Source organism: Xyrauchen texanus, chromosome 18, assembly GCF_025860055.1.
Source record: "Xyrauchen texanus isolate HMW12.3.18 chromosome 18, RBS_HiC_50CHRs, whole genome shotgun sequence".
Taxonomy (NCBI): domain Eukaryota; kingdom Metazoa; phylum Chordata; class Actinopteri; order Cypriniformes; family Catostomidae; genus Xyrauchen; species Xyrauchen texanus.
In genome coordinates, this window is record NC_068293.1 from 5,139,056 (window position 1) to 5,156,594 (window position 17,539).

General features: G+C 37.9%; 1 protein-coding gene across 4 annotated transcripts in view; it reads left to right on the top strand.

The window, feature by feature from the left end:
• ubr3 (ubiquitin protein ligase E3 component n-recognin 3) overlaps positions 1-17,539 on the top strand; it is a 102,650-nt gene that overhangs the window by 62,817 nt on the left and 22,294 nt on the right. For 2 of the 4 annotated variants that reach the window (XM_052148450.1, XM_052148451.1), the window contains 3 exons: positions 651-887; positions 2,565-2,701; positions 10,515-10,600. In XM_052148450.1, the coding sequence (XP_052004410.1) occupies positions 651-887; positions 2,565-2,701; positions 10,515-10,600 (460 nt within the window). The remainder of the gene's footprint in view (positions 1-650; positions 888-2,564; positions 2,702-10,514; positions 10,601-17,539) is intronic. The other 2 variants (XM_052148452.1, XM_052148453.1) reach the window with 1 other exon arrangement.

The window sequence follows — 17,539 nt, forward strand, 5'->3', positions numbered from 1 at the left end:
CGCTTTCTTCCAACACAAACTGTCGCAACTGTTTTTATGACCATTTTTCACCCTCGCTTTCACCCGTAGATCATGTTTAAGATCTGTCTCCCGTGATCAGATCACAAGTGGGCATTGCTAAATACAGGTGTAAACGGGATCCAAACCGTTTTGTTGGATCCCCCTTGAAATCCAATTCAAATGCAATTGAGATACGTAATTGTGAGGTTGCTGAACACTGAATAGGTGCTGATATATGTACTGTAAATGTGGGTGGTCACATGTTAATGAGCTCATTGTATTGTAGTTCATTCCCTCATTGAAGTCCACAGTCTTGTACTTTTTGTCTTTTGGTTCGATTTTCAAATACTTTTTTGCTACAAATCTAATTTTATGATATTGTGATTCACTTCGGAGCTGGATGATTTAGCTCATGGCTTACAATTATTTTATGGAGTATTTAATGAAATCCCTTATGGAAAAAAATGAAATAAAATGAATAGGAAAAATACTTCTGGAGCCATGATGACCGAAATAGTGGATGGGCATTGTTGCGTTCTATTGTCCGTTAAGAACATAAGGTGTGTTTTTGAGAATGAGCCAGCTGTTGAGATGTAAATCTGATTATACTCTCTGTTAATTCATCTTGGTGAAATGTGTTTGTTCATCAGAATGATCAGGTTCTGCAGGGGTTTTCTGTGGATAAGGGTGAGTTCACCTGCCCGCTGTGTCGTCAGTTCGCCAACAGTGTTTTGCCCTGTCGGCCGGGGCGTGGCACGGAGACGGGTGCCTGGCACACGGCCAGCAACAAGAGCATGAGCACACTGGTGAAGGAGGTGGAAGATCTGCAGGAGCAGCTGGGCATTTTCCCAGTAAGCAGCAGCATAAGGCACAGAGATCTCATGCTGGTATTTATAAGAGTGACCTGCCCTCTTTCTGTTCTGTCCATCTCATCCCTCCATCCTCATTCACAGTGACTAATACTGTGACGTTCACCTCCAGTGTTTGGGAAGATACTTTGCTTTAGCTTGCCAAGCCACACACTACTATTTACAGTAGTTTGAGTAGTTGGCTGCACTAAAAAGTACTTACATCATTTTTAAAATCTAACTTCATTGTAGCTAAATGACTTCGACTTCTTTGACTTCAGGCATTGTTTCTAGAAAGTCTTTCTCCAAACATTTCAAGAAAGTTAAGTCTTGTTAAAACATTTTTCACACTCTCACTAGTTTCTTTAGTTTGTCTTCTGACAATGTCAACAGTTTATGTTCATGCATCACAGATGTTTTTGTGAAATTCATGATAATTCTAGACATTGTCATTTCCAGCACATGTCAAATTCTGTATTGTGTTCAGTAGAATTCAGATGGAAATTACATTTGTATTTTATTTTTATAAAGTGGCTGCCACCTTTGACTTGCTAAGGCTTAACTCATAGTTTCTTTTTTTTCCCTTTTTTTTATTTAATTGAAAAGTACCAAAAATAAATGGTTGACTGCTTCAAATACAATACATTAATACACTATTGTATACTTGGCACAGCTAAAAAAAAAAGTAAAACATGTATACCGGTATATACATTTAACTGCATAAAAATAGTGCTAAACAGCAGAATTTAAAGGGACAGTTCACCCAAAACTGAAGATTCTTGCATCATTTACTTACACATCTGGGATGGCATCAAGGTATGACTTTTTTTCTTCTGCAGAACACAAATGAAGATTTTTAGAAGAATATTTCAGCTCTGTAGGTTCATACAATGCAAGAAAATGGTGACCAGACCTTTGTAGCCCCAAAAAGCACATAAAGGTAACATCAATGTAATCCATACAACTCCATATGTGTTTAAATCCATAAATTCTCCACTTTAACTTCCAGATGTGATAGTGGAGATTTTGAGTAAACAAAATGGACTTAGATTTTCACCTAACATATCTCTTCTGAACTCATGACTTAAACCACTGGAGTCTTATGGATTACTTCTATGTTTCCTTTATGTGATAATTTTGGCACCCATTCACGTGCATTATATGGACCTACAGAGCTGAAATATTCTAATAAAAATCTTTTTGTGTTCTTCAGAAGAAAGAAAGTAATACACATCTGGGATGGCATGAGGGTGAGTAAATTATGAGAGAATTTTCATTTTTGGGCAAACTATAGCTTTAACAATGTTTATTTTGCTACAAAAAAAGAAGACAAAAGGCCGTACGGGTAGTTCCAGAAACTCAGTCGAGTGATGATTTAAATAAATCAGTGAATCAGTTATTTGACCATTTAATTAAAATTCCATTTGAATTAACAGTCAGAACTAAAATGAATCTTGACTGGAAAATCTGCAGTATTTTGAAAACAGCTTAGAAATGTATTTAAGTTAGTTGCATCATGTTTAGTTTGTTAATTCCCAGCACTGCTGACATCCATGTGATCATTCTAGTGCCACCAAAAGTTGTCATGGATTTAACACCTCCTAAAACACGCAGTCTCACTGCTAGAGTCGTGTGTGTCAGAAGTGAACAGCAGAAAGTTCTGAAAAACATGACGTCCATTACAAGTCTGATTTGTGTTTTGTGAATTTCTCTCAGGCGGAGACAAATCTGAGTAAAGAAATGGAATCCGTTATAAAGGACATTAAAAACACCACGCAGAAGAAATACATGGATTATGGGAAGAACCCAGGGTCGCCTGACAATGACTTCCTGTTCATGTACTCTGTGGCCAGGTGAGAGAGAGAGCATGAAACTCCTTTTATAAATGCATTGTGCATCCTATACAAGCCATTTCTAACAGCCAATCAAATGATTTATTGCTTCATGTAGCTTCATAACTTCACATTTCTGAGGTTCTTTAAAGTTTCTGTTTCGGTAAACCCTAGTGAGCTGCCTCTGTTAGCATTATTTTAAGGCATAATTCCAGGCATGAAAGGGATGGTTGACATTAGAAGCAGGTAGGGAGTACAGCATCAAGCATTATAGACATTAATCTCAGTGTAAAGTCAGGAGTGTCATAAAAGTGATTCTGCGCCATTTTTGCTGCCGTTTCTTGGTGTTTGAATGTGATCAGTGTCCACGAGTGTGCGCAAGTCATTTGTGCTGTATGTACAGCAGCATTGACTTTTACTCAGACGTCAGAGAAGTGTATTGACTGATTTTTACCTGGTCATGTAGACTGTTCTCAGATCAGTGCTTCCGCCGCATGGATTTATTGAACACCCTGCTTAATGAAGGTTTATTTATTTTTTTCGCCAAACCCACCACCGTCAGTTATTCATCCCTCAACCTGTCAGCATAATCTCTTTCATTCTTTCTTTTGCTATTTGTTTGTTCTTTATTTCATTTTCTCTTGCATTCATTGGTTTCTTTACATTTTTTCCTTTTGTTTATTATTTAGTTTTTCTATTTTTTTTTATCTCTTTTATTTGTTTTGTGTTCATTCTTTTGTTCTTTGTTTCTCTTGTTCATTCTTGTCTCTGCTTGTTCTTTCATTTGCTAGCCCTTTTTTCCTTTCTCTTGTTTGTTTCTCCATTTGCTAATTGTTTCTTTTTGTTTATTCTTGTTTCTTTTGTTTGTTTATTCATTTTTTCTTTCTTTGATCCACATCATCATTTAGTTTGTTTGTCCTTCCATTTATTTTGTTTTACTTGTTTGTTGTTTCATTTGTTCTTTCTTTCCTGTGTGTGTTCTTCAGTTTGTTTGTTCAATTTATTTTCTGCTTCTTTTGTTTCTTTGTTCCTCTTTTTTTTTGTTCGTTCATTTATTTGTTGTTTCTTTGTTTCGTTTGTTCATTATCTTTCATTTTTGTTCTTTCAATCTTTGCTCCTTTTTGTTTTTTTTCATCACTTTGTTCTTTGTGTTTCTCTTTTTCATGCTTTTTTGTTCTTCTGTTTATCCTATGGTTTATTAATGTTCTTTTTATTTATTTTGTTTGTTCTTCCATTTGTTCTTTATCTCCCTTTCATTTCACTTTTTTCATTCGCTTATACTTCATTGTTTTCCTTCCTTCTGTCATTGTCTGTCTGTCTTTCTCTGTTCGTCTAATCTTATTCTGATGGATGATGGTCTCTTTGTTTAGTCTGTTAACTTCCTGTGATTCAGCGATTGTAGGATCCACCTGCTCTCTTCAGCATCTGTTGTTCTGTCCTGTCTTCAGCAGGATGAGTTTCATAATGCTCAGGCCAATAGCCCTTCACAACTCCCTGTCTGTCTGCCTGTGTCTCACTCTCACTTATCAGTTGCAGGCAGGTGGAACACGCACTAGTGCATTATCTACTTGAAATTGCCTCTTTCTTCCTTATTTGCCCCTTTTCTCCCTCCCCAATCCCCCTTTCTTCACCTCCAGGAGGGTTTCATTATTTGACGCGCACACTTGCGTGCGTGTTCATCAGCGCCTTTTCCTACGATTGGAGGAAGCATGAGTAACACTTTCCTTTTATGTGATGCTTTATAAACGTCATCATTATGCATACTGATGCACTCCATTATGCCTTATAATACACATTCTGATCAGTTGTATATTGAAATAATTATAACCACATGTATTATACCTGACTTGTTCAGAATTATTAAATGTAATGCATCAAAAAATGCATCCGGTCCTGAATGTTAATTGGTCAATACTGTACACCTTTCCGGTTGTGCCCAAATACACAATATTGTAACGGATTTCATAAGAAACACCCGTTCATCATATCACTCCACAGCACCCATAGAAGATCATTGTTTTTGCTGTAAAGCAATGTTTTTTTTGTCTGGGGCTTTACTTTAATGGCACAAAGTTTATTTACTTCAAGACATAAATTTCCCTGTTACCTGACAGAGATCACTGAATTTGGTCTCCTGAAAATGACACCTGTCTCTGTGACCGCACTAATTTCTGTTAGTAAACCGCTAAATTTATCTCAGTAAATGGCAGAATGTGATGAGTGTTTGTTCAGCCAATCAGAAAACTTTGAGGCACTTTCTTGAAGTTTCCGAGAATGACTAACATCCTTAGTCTCTAGGGCTGTATTCAACCAAAGAAAATCTTGGTCGACTGAAGTCCTGAAGTTTTCGACTAAAAATCGACTAAAATCGACTAAAAATGACGTTAGAAAAAAAACCGTTAAATTAATTAGCTGCGCACTGTGCGCAGTACTTGGTAGCCTTGATGTCCGCCTAAATGAATTATAAATAAACATAAACAACTATTTGCAGTATATTAAACCGTTTTTGACCTAATTATTTTGCACTGAAATGAGTCTGACACATGAATCTGTCAGCTCTGACAGCGTTGCATCACGTGCACCTGCGCAATATCATAGCCTATGATTTCCGAAAATAGTAGGCCTACTATGTTGTCATGTGATATCATCACAAGAACTGTTGAGGAATATGCAACATAATTCAGACAATTATTTTTGTCATATGTTATAATAAGAAGTTATAACTGTCAGACACTATCATTTTTCAGAGACACGAATAGACTATTAACTTAATTCTTTTACTCTTAATAAACACAAAAGGCACATCCACTTTAATAAAAAAAAGAATATTTATTAAACAAACCAGATCAAGAGCAGAAACGAAATAAAGTGCATAACTGAAAAATAAAGCATCTTAGGCTCAAAACTAACACAAAGTGGGCACAGCGCAATTGCGCATTAGGCTCCAAATTAAAAATAATAATAATAATAAAGTGCCCAAATCCAATAAATAATACTAGAAATAAATTTGCAGTTTGCACAATAATAAAAGGGAACCATACAAGTAAAGTAGGCTACAACATGTTATTCAGCCAAATTTTAAGCGAAACAAAATAAATAAAGTGCATATACAACAACAAGGTATGTGAACTCAGAACAAATAGGCCTACAAAAATAAATAAATCAAATGCCCAAATCCACAAGTATTTCAAATAAATGTGCAAAATTGTTATTAATGTCCAAAATGAAATAAAGTGCATAACAGAAAAATAAAGCATAGGCTCAAAACTAAAACAAACAGTGGGCACAGCGCAATTGCGCGTTAGATTACAAAAAAATAAATAAAAATAAGTGCCCAAATCCAACAATACTTTAAATAAATGTGCAACATTAAAAAATGTATTAATGTTCAAAACGAAATAATGTAAAAACAATGAAATAAAACAAATGGCTACTCACTCACAGAGAGTACACTTCAATCAGTGTCCACTCCAAACTTTTTTGTGTTGTGTGCGAGAAACACAAGCATATCCACGTTCTTTGGAAGGAGACAGCTTCTTGCTTTATTGACAATAAATCCCGCCTTGGAGAAAATGCATTCAGAAGGCGTGGATGTTGCAGGGATACAGAGCAGTCACTTTGCAACTCGGGCCAGGCTCGGGTATCTGTCTTGGTTTTTTTTCCACCACCCCAATGGTCCGGAGTCGATTTTGGTTTTGTCCTGAAGATAGTTTTTAATTTCTTCTGTCACTGTGCTTCTCCCACCTGATTCTCTAGAAACCTTGTCGTCCTCATCTTCGCACAACAGCAGAGCAATCTCCTTCTCTTTGTCGTTTTTCTGCTTTTTTGACACATGTTGCTCCTCCTCACTTCCAGGTTCACCTGTGCCTGTGACTGCGCTGAGTGCACTCAGTCGTTCTGCTAGCTGTGCAACTACTGTATAGGCCTCGTCTCGTTTGGCATCATCCAGAAAAGACAGCTGCTTAAAACGAGGGTCTACTACTGCAGCTGTAATGTATACACTGTTAGTCATCATCATTCGGTTTTTAAACTCCCACCTACTGTCAATTTCTTCGACCAGCTTGCTTTTCATTTTTTTGGTAATGGGGCTGTCATCATCCGCGATGGCCAGGTGACGTTTCTTTAAGTTTGCCAGCATGGGTACTGTTGCAGAAAGGGACACGTTGTCCTCTTCAGACAGCAGCTCGGTCAGGGTTGTCATCGGTTTCAGCACATTTTTAATGTCCTCTACCGCATTCCAGTGTGCTGTGGTAAGGTCCAGTGTACTGCTGTCGCTCTTCTTTGTAAAGTTTGGGTCAGACAGCACTGCGGTAATGGGCCAGCGTTGCTCCAGCAGTCGCTCCAACATCGAAAATGTTGAGTTCCAACGTGTAGACACATCCTGAATTAGTTCATGCTGAGGGACGTTTTGCTGCTCCTGCTTTTGTTTTAGCCCAGTTTTTGCTTTGTGCCCCTTTTTGAAATGTCCCACCAGATGACGTGATGCAGCCACTGCACGACAAATTGGATCTTGTTTGAGTGCAGCGTTAATACAGAGCTGCAAAGTGTGCCCGGCGCACCTGACGCCCTGCATCTCTGGCCATTTATGTGATTCCTTTAGTGTTTCCACACAGAGTGCCATATTAGCCGCGTTGTCACATACAATAGAAATTCTCTTTGCTTCTTGAATTCCAAATGAATCAGCAACTTCAGATAGTCGCGCAGCAATGTTTATTCCCATGTGCGCCTCTTCTATTTGTTTTGTCTCAAGCACAAGACTCTGTGCTTTCCAGTCTCCATCAATGAAATGGGCAGTCACTGTCATATATTACTCCATTCTAAGAGATGTCCACATATCTGTGGTCAAGCTCAGTGCCTCGCTGTGTTGTATTAACTCTGAAACTTTCTCTTTGAGTCCCGCATATTTTGCGGTTAGTGCATGCATGATTGTGTGGCGTATTGGCAGTGTATATCCAGGTTCCAAAACTTTTAACAGGTTCTTAAAACCTTGGCCCTCCACAACAGCAATGGGCCTCATATCCTGAGCAATAAAGTTAACAATTCCTTCCGTGATTTTATTTTTCCGTTTGGATGATAAAGGAGGCTTAAAATCCAGCGTGGTCTGGGTGTGGGTGGGGGATGCTACCGTCATTGCGGATGGGTGCGCCTGCAGTTATAAAACGATTATTACACTAAAACATTGAAATATGCCAATTCTGATATTTTCATATAACGTTAGCCTACTCAAAACAGACAGGGCAACCTAACGCAGACAAGTGAGCTTACCGCTTTTAGATGATACGACATGTTTGTCGTCAAGCTGTGGAAGTCAAACTGTTTCTTGCAAACTTTGCATTCTACCTTTTTCCCGTCAATTTTGACAAAATGCTGCCACACTGTCGACATGTTGGACGAGGACTGACTAATATAATACAATAAATAATATTCCGCATATAGCCTATCTACCGCTCTTCTCCAGTGGGTTGGGCTAATCCAAAAAAGTGAAAACAAGGGGGGTGTTCTGAAGACAGACTGTTAGAGGGGTACTCTGAACACCCCCATTAGCAGTTAGTGCTTTCCACCTGATGAAATGAGCGCGCCTCAGCGCGGCAAAACTGATGAAATGAACGCGGCAAAAAATCGACCAATCAGAATTTTGGTCGAACCAGAACGTATCGACCATTTAATCGACTAATCGACTAGGACAATACAGCCCTATTAGTCTCTTTGTTACTTTTTTTTTCTCCCTCAATTTTTTGTATCTTTTTTTTTTGGTCTGTTTAAATCCTGAATTGGGCCTAGAAAACCTAAAAAATCTGTAGCTTTCAATGCTACAAGCTACTCAACTTAAAGAAGTTTGACTACAGTCAGCTACTCTTAAAAAAGTAGTTGGCATCACTAAAAGCTACTAACAAAGTATTATACTAAGTGTTATGTTTTACAAAATATAATAATAAACAGCAGTAGTTAACAAAATATTTCACTTAAAAAAAAAATAGGCAATGTTCCTTTAAGGCTGCTCAAGTGAATAATGTATGTGAAATAGTTCATTGAACTGTCTGAAAGACCCAGCTCACTAATTGAAGTTCCCAGCGTTAAATATACACTGGCGGCCAACAGTTTGGAATAATGTACAGATTTTGTTGTTTCGGAAGGAAATTGGTACTTTAGTTCCCCAAAATGGCATTCAACTGATAACAAATTATAGTCAGTACATTACTGATGTATAAAACAGCACCATCACTATTTGAAAAAAAAAGTCCTTTTTGATCAAATCTAGACAGACCCCATTTCCAGCAGCATCACTCCAACACCTTATCCTTGAGTAATCATGCTACATTGATCATTTGATACTAGAAAATTATATCAAACACAGTTGAAAGATATTCGGTTCATTAAATGAAGCTGAACAATGTCTTTGTGTTTGTTTTTAAGTTGCCACAGTATTTAAGAGACTGGCATGTCTTTAGGTCAATATTAGGTCAAAAATGGCAATAAAGAAACAGCTTTCTCTAGAAACTCATCAGTCAACCATTATTTTGAGGAATGAAGGCTATACAATGCTTGAAATTGCCCAAAAAAAGTTTACATTTCATACAAAAGGTGTACACTACAGTCTTCAAAGACAAAGGACATCTGACTCTATCAAGGACAGAAAGAGATGTGGAAGACCAGATGTACAACTAAACAAGAGGATAAGTACATCAGAGTCTCTAGTTTGAGAAATAGATGCCTCACATGTCCTCAGCTGACAGCTTCATTGAATTCTACCCGCTCTACACCAGTTTCATGTACAACAGTAAAGAGAAGACTCAGGGATGCAGGACTTACGGGAAGAATTGCAAAAGAAAAAGACATTTTTGAAATAGAAAAACAAAAAGAAAAGGTTTAAGTGGGCAAAGAAACAGACATTGTACAACAGATAATTGGAAAAGAGTGTTATGGATCTTAATTCCATTGAGCTTTTGTGGGATCAGCTAGACTATAAGGTGCGTGAGAAGCGCCCGACAAAACAGCCACATCTATGGCAATTGCGCGGTGAAATGTCACTCGAGTATCTGGACAAAATGACAGCTGGAATGTCAAGGATCTGCAAATCTGGAGCTGCATGTGTAGGATTTTTTTATGAGAAATCTTTGAAGTAGTTTAAGAAGTTCTGAAAAAAAAAATCAAATAGTAATTTTTCAAATTTTTAATGTCCTGACTATACATTGTGAACAGTTGAATGACACTTTGGTGAATAAATGTACCAATTTATTTTCATAAGAGCCAAATCTGTTCATTATTCCAAACTTTTGGCCACCAGTGTAAGTGAATTGTTTATTTTAACAGGTTCATTTAAATGAACTGTCTGAAAGAACCGATTCACTTATGGATTCGGTTTTCCAGCACAAGATGATAGAGAGAGGACTGTTTATGTGAGCATGTTTGATTGCTCCCTCGGCTCCATTGCGGAGTTCAAAATACAATGAGACAAATTTAGCATTAAGCTGTACTATTGTGAAATAGCTGAACTATTGTCACTTTACTGAAAAAAAAAAAATCAAATGTGCATCATTTAATAAAGCAGTAAGGCACTCAAGGCCATACTTTGTTGAAAGTAAATATTCAGTATAGTTGCTCTTCAGTATGTTGTGAGTAACAACAACCTTTAGTCTCATGTGCCTCATTGATTCATTATAATGCAGTAATAACACATTAATAATGCATTATATTGTTCTCAAGGAAAGTGTTCCTGAATAATTTGACCTGTTGATCATTTGACTGCAAGCCCTCTGTTTATAACCCTTTTTGTGACACATTCTGTACTTCACACCGAGCTCTTTTCCTTGTGCTGACTTATTTTCTTTCTCAGGACGAATCTGGAGTTAGAGTTGGTTCATCGTGGAGGAAATCTGTGCAGTGGAGGCGCCAGTGCTGCTGCCAAACGTTCTTGTCTCAGTGAGTCTCACACACACGCTTTCAGATATTTCTCATACAGGGTTTTGAAAGGCATGGGTACATTCTACTGTGGGACAGACTTAATATAATTAATTTTTAACATAATATTGCATCTTTTTTTTTTGTATTGTATTAGTGTATTGTAAGTGCTTGAATACAGAACACAATAAAAAAAAAAAAACAGTTATACTTTGTCAAAAATTTTCTGCGCAACAGAGCATCACAGATGTGAGATATTGCTTAAATATATTACAATTACTATTTATTATTATTATTATTGGCAGTCATAGTATTACAGTGAATAAAGCATAACTATAAAGTAGTGATACTGTATGTTTCTGGCTTTTATTTTGACAGCTTTTATTATAAAGTGTTTCTGTGTTGTTTTGATGTTAGCTTCTCACTTCCGGAAAAGCAAGTTGCTGCATGGCCCAATGTGATTAAATTCTAAAAGGCTGCTATTTAATGAAATCAATATTTGGTCTTTATGTGCCTCCCTCTAAAAAGTGAATTAGCGCTCTGCTAGCTGTTATATGCTAAAAACCGAGCATGCTATGTTCATGATGATATCTTTCATGTATTAATGAGCTCTAAAGGTTTTGAGCAGCCGGCGTCAGCACAACAGCAGCTCGACACAAGTGCACATATTTGAAGCACGCAGCACATGCAAACTATTTTTATCAAATTAAATCATAGCCCATGAGGTTTCATTATCACACTAGGACATAACGTAATTTTAATTTGTGCGCTGAATGTTTACATGGTCACGTTCGTACGTTAGATAATTTAGTTTTTTGGTATCGGAGCATGTTAACGAGTCAAGTACATGAGTGTGGCATTGGAACCCATTCCTATGCCAGTGTCTGTATAGTAACATCCCTAGATTTTGGTTAAATATTGTAACTTCTAAATTCAGCCTGTCAAGACCAGTCACACATGCAGACACACTGGCTCTATGAGATGTGTGTTTGGGCTCTGGTGAGAAATCCCACCACTGGAGCCAAGCTGATGAGATTTCACACTCCAGCAATGCAGCCATTTTCTGAGCTACATTAAACACGTATCCACAGAGACTGCCAGATTTACTCAGTCACAATACATTAGAAATCAGCTCATGGAGAGAATAAGAAACAGAAAATGTAGAGAAGGAAAAAATAAATAGGGAACATGTTCTGAGAATGGTGAGATTCACAATTTGGAGAATGAAAAAAGATGTGAAGGACATTGCAAAGCTGTTATGAGTGGTTTTTTGCGCATTGCTTTGCTGTTGCTAGGTTGTTCTGGATGATTGCTAGAGCTTTACTCGGTTGTAGCTTCTAGCCAAAGTCAAAACAGCCCAACCCAAAGTCTGGTGTCTAGATATGACTCTGTGTCAAGTCTATGGGGTTTAGTAGTCTTTTTAGTAAATCATTCACAGTGATTCTTCTAATTAAAAAAATTTGAGTCTCGTTTTTGGATGTTTTTTTCTTTCCCAGGATCCTAATGTTAGTTTTAGCATTCACATTGAAAATCTGATCTCTCTCTCTCTCTCTCTCTCTCTCTCTCTCTATAGTTCAAATATGTATTTGTGATTGATGAAATGTGAAGAGAGCAGAGGATGACTAGTATAATCACAGGTGGTTGGAGAGGGAAGATCAATACAGAGATGAAGTGTGTGTGAGGATAGTGGGCGGAGAGACGAGAGAGTGTGATATATATAGGGAAATCTCTCTTTCAGCTGTCAGTCTGCATAATGAAGTGATGGAGAATCTATGTTGAATAGAAATGAGAGTATGAAGGATTTGAGTAAATATCAGGAGACCACTCACACTGTCATGTGCCATTACTGAGGTTTAGAGGTCGTTCAAACAAGAAACGCTTGTCCCTTAAAAAACAGCCAGATGGAGCGCAACACAATGGAACAGAATGCAAGGGTCTCAAGACGTGTTTAATAGTTGTCGTTTTATTTTTAATGCCCAATAGAGCTGCACAACTGATCATCAAAAGATCGCAATCTCGTTTCAAACATCCTCGTGGTCTTATTCCTAAATGACAACGATTCAGCTATTTCTTATAACGTTCCTGTGGCATGCCTTTGCAAGGCCGTCAAATTGAGCATTTATCAAATTTAAGAAATAAAATGCACATTCAAAAGCTATTACTGTGCATTCGAATTTGGATATGTCCCTAGCACTGGCGATGACGTCAGAAAGAGAAGGCGAGATGCAGTACAGTTAACAGATAACACGTGTCTCGTGATGCATTTTGTATGATGTCAAAGATTGTTTAATTTGACTTGGCATCGAAAACACAGCGCTCCTGCACGAGAGACTGAATAAAGTAGGAAACGCATAAACGTTCGTCTAGCACAGTGTTTCTCAACCGGGGGTACGCGGACCCCTAGTGGTCCGTGACATTGTTGCAGGGGGTCCGAAAAATCATTTAAAAATATATATTTTTAAAATATCCTAAATTTATTTTTTAGCTTTATTGTTTACTTTAGTATTACTAAAACCAGAATTAAGGTTGAAATTACAAATTATTTTAAATGACCTCATGTGTTTTATTTTTGCCGCGATTTGCAGCCATTTTACTCAATTTAGCCAGTTTACAGCGTTGATTTCAGTTAGAGAACTGTCGCATAGGGAGAGCAGCAATCATGGACAGGTGGCTTAAAAAAATGATGGGCCATCTACCAGCTGGTCTGACACAAGACAAGTAAATTCCAGCCCACCAGAAAAGCGAATTAAAAGGACAGAACAAAAGCACGTCAATATCAAGACAGTTACAAAATGTTTGGGTTTACCACAACAACGACTGAGCCTCCACAGCCATTATGTTTTCTGTGTGGTGAGGTCCTGTCCAACCACGCAATGAAACCATCCCATTTACAGCGACATCTGACAACGAGACATGCTTCATATGTAGGTAAATCTGCAGACTTTTTCTACAGAAAACTTTCTGAATTTCGGAAAAGTCAAGACACACTAAAAGAGGCAACACAGATGACCAGTTCTTCCCTGCTTGCTTCATATGAGGTATCTTTGCTTGTAGCCAAATCGAAAAACCATACTCAGTTGCTGAGGAATTAATTGTGCCAGCAGCTGCCATCCTAGCAGAAACAATGTTAGACAAGAAGGCAGCAGATGCAATTAAAACGGTGCCTTTATCCAACGACACTGTATGCCGTCGGATTGATGATATGTCTCGCGGATATCCTTGCGCAAGTGGTGGAGAAATTAAAGCGGTCTGACTGTTTTGCTTTACAATTAGACGAGTCAACTGGCGTTAGTGGCAAATCACAACTGGTAGCGTTTGTTCGCTTCAAGGACACAGATAATATCACCGAACATATTCTTTTCTGCAAGCCAATGCTGGCCAGAACCACCGGCGAGGATGTTTTTAATGTTGTGGATTCTTTTTCACGGAGCACTCGTTGAACTGGCAGCGCTGCTCACATATCTGCACGGACGGTGCAGCATCAATGACGGGCGCACCCGTGGATTCCTCGCACGCGTAAAACAGGTAAACCCTGGCATTAAGACAGTTCACTGCATAATTCACAGGGAAGCTTTAGCTTCAAAGCGTATGTGCCCCAAATTACACGAAGTCCCTAATGATGCTGTTAAAATCATAAACTTCATCAGATCCCGACCTCTAAATGCCAGACTGTTTGAAAAACTATGTGATGGAGCAAATTCTGAACACCAGCAATTGTTGCTTCACACTGATATACGCTGGCTCTCAAGGGAAAAACACTCCAGAGACTGTTTGAGTTACGGGATCAAGTCAGTGACTTTCTCTCTGAGCACTTGCATTCACTTGCACCACTGCTGAAGAACAACAGCTGGCTGGCATATTTAGCTTACCTGGCAGATGTTTTCTGCAGGCTGAATGACTTGAACTTGGAATTGCAAGGTAAAGACACAACTGTCCTACACCTGTATGATCGAGTTTCAGGGTTCATGAAGAAAATTGAGCTCTGGTGTCGGAAATGCCAGAATGGGGATGTCAGTAGTTTCCCTCCGCTGGACATGTGCCTTGTTAATGTGAGAGCTGAAAAAGTGAGCATTCTGCAGACAGTACAGGCACACTTGGACAAACTTTCCTCTGAGTTCAGATCATATTTTCCTGACATTGAGGTTCATAATTCTGCACTTGACTGGATAAGGAACCCTTTTGTGGCTACCTACACCCAGACCGTTCCTGTTACTCTCCAGGAAAGACTTATTGATGTGTCCTCAGATAGGGGTTTGAAAATAATGTTTTCAGAAACATCACTGACACAGTTTTGGTGCAATGTCGAAAAGGAGTACCCTGATGTTGGGAAACATGCTCTGTATGAACTGCTGCCTTTTGGATCAACCTATTTGTGTGAGGTCACATTTTCAGCCATGGCACACATAAAGACAAAACAGAGAAACAGACTCAGCTTGGAGAGGAACCTTATTGCTGCTGTTGCTACACTTCACCCCAGGATGCACAAGCTTATTTGTGATAAACAGGTGCAAATTTCACATTAAACAAAAGATTCAAGTAAAATAACGTTCAGATGGACATGTTAAAAAGTTAAAGTCAAATTACATAGATGGCAGTGTTGAAACTGTTCCATGTGTTGAAAGAGAATATTGTTCCAAAGAACTGGTTGTATATGAAGCATGTGTTGTGTAATTTTAATGCAGTAGAATTAAATTTTAGTATTAAGTGTGTGTACAAAAGAAGTTTACAAAAGAAAGTAACATTCAAATGGATGTTGTTAAAATATTAATCTCAAATTGGACTTTAATGGACATGTGATGTTTTACAGAATGCAGTAGAATATTGTTCTGAAATTGACAATGTTGTTGTGATTGTGTAATGTGTTGTGCCGTTTCAATGCAATCAAATTAAATGGCCAGATGCGATTCATTCTAGTTGCCAGTCATTAAAAAAAATGATTATTTACTTAACTTGCATTCACTGATATTGCATTCATAGCGTTTAACTGTGAAAATCATTGTGATTGGAAAGAAAACAGTGGATGGCGTGTGAGAACAGGGGTAGGGGGGTCCATGAGGCTGGTTTCAGATATTATGGGGGTCCAATACTCCAAAAAGGTTGAGAAACACTGGTCTAGCACATGCTTATACAGAAAAAACATTTGGAAAACTGCACTGGTGGATGCAAAAGTGTTCAGTGTGAACAGCCCCTTTGGCGGAAGTCTTTGACCATTGTGTCTTGCTCTATAATCGGCCTGTCACAGAACAAGCAATGTGTTTTAAAATGCTTTGCCAGGCAAAGATCATCGTATTCTGTTACATTCATTTGTTTCACCACCGGGTTTTGTAAATGGCTGAAATAAAATTTTTAAAAAAGTCTTCAAAATCATGAGAGAATCATCATTTCTATTTTGAGCAATAACAATATGAAATGTAATTCTGAACTCGTAGAATCATGCAGCTCTAATGCCAAATATGATATTTAGAGAGTGGCGACTACAGTCACTCATTGTTTATCTACACTAGACCGAACCTTTAGAGAAGTAGGCTAATGAGTTTCATTGTCTATTTTCAGACCAGTTCAGGCTGTGTATGGATACTGCATACTATACTATAGTATACTTTTTGCTACATGCTTTTAAAAATAATAGTATTTGAAAGATCAGCATGCATACACTATGATGTGTATATTTAATCAGAGACTATTGAGCCCTTCATGGAGCACTTGTATTAAAATGAATGGGAGAAATTGGAAAACCCAATATTGTAGATCAAATCACATTTATTTTAAAAGCACATTTAAAAAACCATGGTTGACCAAAGTGCTGTACAGTGACTTCACAGGCAAAACAGAAATAAAATATAGGTAGTAGGGCAATTTCACAGCTTAACCATGATTTAAGGTAAATTAAAAGCTAATAAAAATAAAGTTTTGATCAACGATTTAAAAATGGATGGAGAGGGGTCCGGTCCTGAGGTATTCCAGTAAACTGTTCCACAGTTTGGGGTCAGTGATACAAAAAGCATGATCACCTCTATCCTTCGTCTTGGATATAGGATCAGACAAATGTTAAAATCTTAAAATTAATTCAAAATCTGATTGTCAACCAGTGCAAGTGGATCAGGATGGGAGTGATGTGTTCATATTTACGACTGCCAGTTAAAATGCTGCAGCATTTTGGACCATCTGCAGGTGGTATAGAGTTGATTGGTGCAAGCCAGAGTTCAGAGAATTACAGTAATCCAAGTGTGAAGAAATAAAAGCATGGATCACAATTTCAAAAGTTTACCAGGGAAGGTTTTGTTTTAGCTAGGCGACGTAGGTGGAAAAAACTCTATCTAACAACTTCTTTAATATGTTTGTCAAACTTTAGGCTACTATCAAAGAAAAAGCATTGGATCTTAGCATGAGAATTGAGATGAGGAGAAAGAGTACCTAAGTCAATGTTGTTCACTGTTTTATGCACCTTTGGTCCAAACAGGATAATTTCCTTTTTTTATTCTGATTTAGGTGTAAGAAATGATCTGTCAACCAGGTTTTAAGTTCCTGCAGACAAGGTTAGAGAGGGTCAAAAGCTTTTATAGGTACATAGATCTGTGTGTCGTCAGCATAACAATGAAATGATACCCCATATTTGTTAAAAATAGCACCAATGGTAGATGTAGAAAAGGGAAGCTCTGCCTTAAAGGTTAATGAGCCTATCACCTTTTACTTTAGGACATCAGCTGTTGGTAAACTTACATGCACCTCAGCTGGACTAGCCTTAAAAATAGCACCAAAAAAATAAATGTCCATCTGAGCTAAAGAGCAACAATTTATGATACCATTTGTCAGATTTTATTGCTGATTTGAAGGATGTGCTTCATAATCATAATCACAATCTTGACCAACCGTTATGGATCATACTGTAGATGGGAGCTGTACTTGCATGCCACTTATATGCATAGAAAATAGCTGCCTGGAACCATTCCCAAGAATGGC